At 37.8% G+C, this 4165-nt stretch overlaps 1 protein-coding gene across 1 annotated transcript; it reads left to right on the top strand.

The window, feature by feature from the left end:
- Nucleotides 1–2258: 2258 nt before the first annotated feature.
- LOC114488347 (peptidyl-prolyl cis-trans isomerase A-like) lies at nt 2259–2990 on the top strand. The gene is given in 2 exon segments (XM_036013104.1): nt 2259–2341; nt 2343–2990. Coding segments are annotated over 2 exon segments (516 nt in total). The 5' UTR covers nt 2259–2267; the 3' UTR covers nt 2785–2990.
- The last annotated feature ends 1175 nt before the right edge of the window (nt 2991–4165 follow it).

Genomic DNA, 4165 nt, shown 5'->3' with positions numbered 1-4165 from the left:
TCAGAGCAAAATGGAGTTGACACTACATCACACTGATAATGTTACCGAAATGACGATCATTACCAATCCTGCATGCAGATGTCCTCCTGAGTATGAGCTGTTGTGTTCGAGTTTACTTGGTTTTTAAGAAATGAAGAGTTAACTGTAAATAGAAGAAGCTTTTGTTTCTCTACATTTGTTACTGAAATTGAAGTTTTAAAAACAAATGGAAGCTATTATTTCAGAGGTCTGTTCTAGTTGGATATAAATAAACAACTTCCCCAAACCATCACTTGCATGATTTCCCTTGACAGTCCTGCCTCTCCCTCTCTCCCACACAGCCCGACCCGTGTCACAGGAGCTGGTCTAACTTTCAAAGCAAAGAGTCTCATTGTAAAGCAATGCCTAATCCTAAACTTTCTTTTTGGGGGGATGATTCTGATAACCACTTCAGACCCTGCAGAGTGTGTGTTTGTGTGGGGGTGTCCTCCATTATGTCATTTTACTATTTCAAAAATCTAAACTTCCATGTTTGCATAATTCTAGGTTATTGTCACCTTGTCTCATCTTCTCTGACTGTAGGCAATTCCCCCTCCATCTATACGGTTATCTTGAATGTATTTATAGAGTGACAATGTGTTTCCCCCTGAGCTTCCTTCTTTATACCTGATGACTGCCTTGCTGGAGGGAGGCAGATGGAAAGGAATCATGCATTCTTCACCCTTTAAAAAGTAAAGCAACTCGGATTTAAGATGTCACACTGTTTTATTGGAAAGTATAAAAAGAACTGTTTTACGGTGTCATTACAATGACACGGTACAAGGGCCAGCTCTAAAAAATACCTCTGCCTTGGGACACCAAATAGTTGAAGGCAGAAACTACCAAACGATCTCAGGCTAAACTGTATATCCATCAGTACAGAACAGAAGTGTTTTCTCTAACGGAGCATCTTGTCTTCTTATGCATTTATTGAATATTGAAATAACTGTGGGAATTAATACTGAGGGGAAATTCATGTGTCATTCAATGATCTAGTTAAGGACACACGTTCCAGACTGAGCAAAGTTTAATCTCAACAGATAGAGATAAAAGCATTATTAGAAGACTTTATATCTACCCTAAATGTTTAGCTACCCCAAAATACACAAAATTAATAAAATATGTTTAGTTCTGTTTCACATAATAATTATTCTCTTGGACTAAATAATCAGAAATACAGACAAAAGCTCTTAATTTCTAATAGTGTTTACCTAAAAAAAATTGGGGGTGGGGGGTTGGGAAATGGTTGTTTTTTAACACTGTCTTGATTTACATATCCAACTAGATTCTTAGAAACATCTTTTATACATATGTCCTTATATCCTTTATTCCATGCACCACCATGTGGCGAACACATTCTTTCACTGAACTAACAGAGTCCTTATTCACATATATAACTAGCATTCTAAAAGCAAAAGTACACACGTGGGACTACATCAAACTAAAAAGCTTCTCCACGATAAAGAAAACAATCAACAGACTGAAAAGGCAACCTAGGGAATGGAAGAAAATATTTTCAAACTGTGTATCTGGTAAGGGATTAATATTCAATATATAAGAAATCCCTACAGCCAAAACAGCATGCATAAATAAATAAATAAATAAATAGCCAAATGTTTCAAATAGGCAAAGGGCTTGAATAGACAGTTCCCCAAAGAAGACATACAAGTGGAAAACAGGCATATGAGAAGCTATTCAGTATCTTTTTTCATCATCAGGGATATGCAAATCAAAACCACAATGAGATGTCAATCACCTCAGACCTGTTAAGATAGCTATTATAAAAAATAAAAACAAAAATTATAATTGCTGGCAAAGATGTGGAGAAATTAGAACCCTTGTGCACTGTTGGTGGGAAGAGAAAATTGTGCAGTCACTGTGGAAAACAGTATGAAGGGTCCTCAAAAAATTCAAAGTAGAACCATATGATCTGATAATACTCTGAAAGAACTAAAATCAGGAATCTTGAAGAAATATCTTCACTCCTATGTTCATGGCAGCAATAGTCTCAAGATTTGGAAACAACCTAAATATCAATGGGTAAATAAATAAAGTATGCTAAATACATATAATATTATTCAGCCTTAAAAAAGGAAGGAAATCCTGCCATATGTGACAATCTAGATGAACCTGGAAGACATTATGCTAAATGAAATAAGCCAGTCACAGAAGGATAAATACTGCATGATTCCTCTTATTGAGGTATTGAAAATAGTCAAACTCAGAGAGTACGGGCCTTGCAGACGCCTATGCCGCCTGAGCTCTTCCCACACCCAGCCATGGTCAACCCCACCGCGTTCTTTGACATCACTGCCGACCACGAGCCATGTCTCCTTAGAGCTGTTTGCACACAAAGTTCCAAAGACGGCAGGAAACTTTCATGCTCTGAGCACTGGGGAGAGAGGATTTGGTTACAAAGTTTCCTGCTTTTGCAGAATTATTCTGGGACTTACGTGCCAGGGTGGTGACGTCACATGCCACACTGGCACAGGCACCAAGTCCATCTATGGGGAGAGATTTGATGATGAGAATTCCATCCTGAACCACACAGGTCCTGGCATCTTGTCTGTGGCAAAGGCCGGACCCAACACAAACGGTTCCCAGTTTTTCATCTGCACAGCCAAGACCGAGTGGCAGGACGGCAAGCGTGTAGTCTTCAGCCAGGTGAAAGACGGCATGGGTGCTGTGACAGCCGTGGAGTGCTATGGGTCCGGGAACGGCAAGACCAGCGAGAAGATCACCATCACTGACTGTGGACAACTCTAATACATTTGACTTGTGTTTTATTTTAACCACCAGACCATTCCTTCTGTGGCTCAGGAGAGCCCCCCTTCACCCCCAACTGCTTGGAATGTTGTATAATCTTCATGTGCTCACTGCAGTTCATTGGGTTCTATATTTTCCTTACCCCTTCCAAGTCTAGCTGGATTGCAGAGCTAAGTTTATGACTGTGAAATGAAAACTAAACAACAACAACAAAAAAAAACCAGAGAGCAGAATGGTGGATGGCAGATGCTGGAGGGAAAGGGAAATAGGGAGTTTCTGCTGTTCAATGAATACAAAATATTCAGTTATGTAAGAAGAAAAAATTCACTAGATCTGTTGTATACCATTGTGCCTGCAGTTAATAATACCATATGTTTGATTTAATACATTTAAATTTTTGTTAAGTGGGCAGATTTCATGTTGTGTTCATAAAAATTTTTAATTTTAAAAAAAGTTCCTGGGAATGCTAATTGTGTATATGAAAGAGGACAGCCTTAGTTCAGTGAAAGAATGTATTCACCACACTATGGTGGGCATAATAAGACTTTTCTTTGGAACAATATGCGTAACTGATAAATTATATATGTATATTTAATAAAATATTTTTACTGTCAATAATCACAAAATGTGACTTTTTATGCTCTAAACTGCAGCACTTATACAAATTCTTCAATAGTTTTTACTGCACATAGAACAAAATTCATCTTTCTAGCATGGTCTGTATTTTCTGCACTATATGGGTTCAGCTTACTTCTCCAGGTCCCTCTGCTAGACTCCACACCATCCCACCCGCCCCAACTCTCCTCTTATTTCAGTTTCCTGCAGAAATCAGCTCCTCCTCCACTTCAGGCCATTTGCACATGCTGTTCCCTTTGCCTGGAGTGCTTGTCCTCCCCACTCTTCACTGACCTTGGCACTTTTCTCTACTTGAATTCTCTGTCTGAATCCTTAATTCATTTATTCAGAGTTTTTAAATTTCACAACTATTTTATAGTCGTTTTCTGTCTGCCTGTGACCCAGAAGTTAATCTGCATAGGACAAGAGCTCTGCCTCTGTGTTCCTAATTATTTTAACACCACCTAAGACAGTATATGTAGGAAGCCAGAATATAAAATGAATGGTTTTAGGGAAACTTGTAGAAGGTATATCTTATTCTTTTCCTTAGTGTATAAATTCAAAGACTTTTGCATTTTGCCATGTATAATGCATATTATTTTGCCCAAATTTTTGAGGGAAAAATAATGATAAGCATTATCTAGGTAAATGTTTTTAATTCTTTTATGTATGCTTATGTGTTAAAGTATAACTCTAGAAAATAATAACAATATTTGTATGCAAAATAATACCCTGAAATATGATAATGTGTTTTGTTTCTAAATAA

This window comes from Phyllostomus discolor, chromosome 12, assembly GCF_004126475.2.
Source record: "Phyllostomus discolor isolate MPI-MPIP mPhyDis1 chromosome 12, mPhyDis1.pri.v3, whole genome shotgun sequence".
In the NCBI taxonomy this organism is placed as follows: domain Eukaryota; kingdom Metazoa; phylum Chordata; class Mammalia; order Chiroptera; family Phyllostomidae; genus Phyllostomus; species Phyllostomus discolor.
This window is presented reverse-complemented; position numbering and strand designations above follow the sequence as displayed.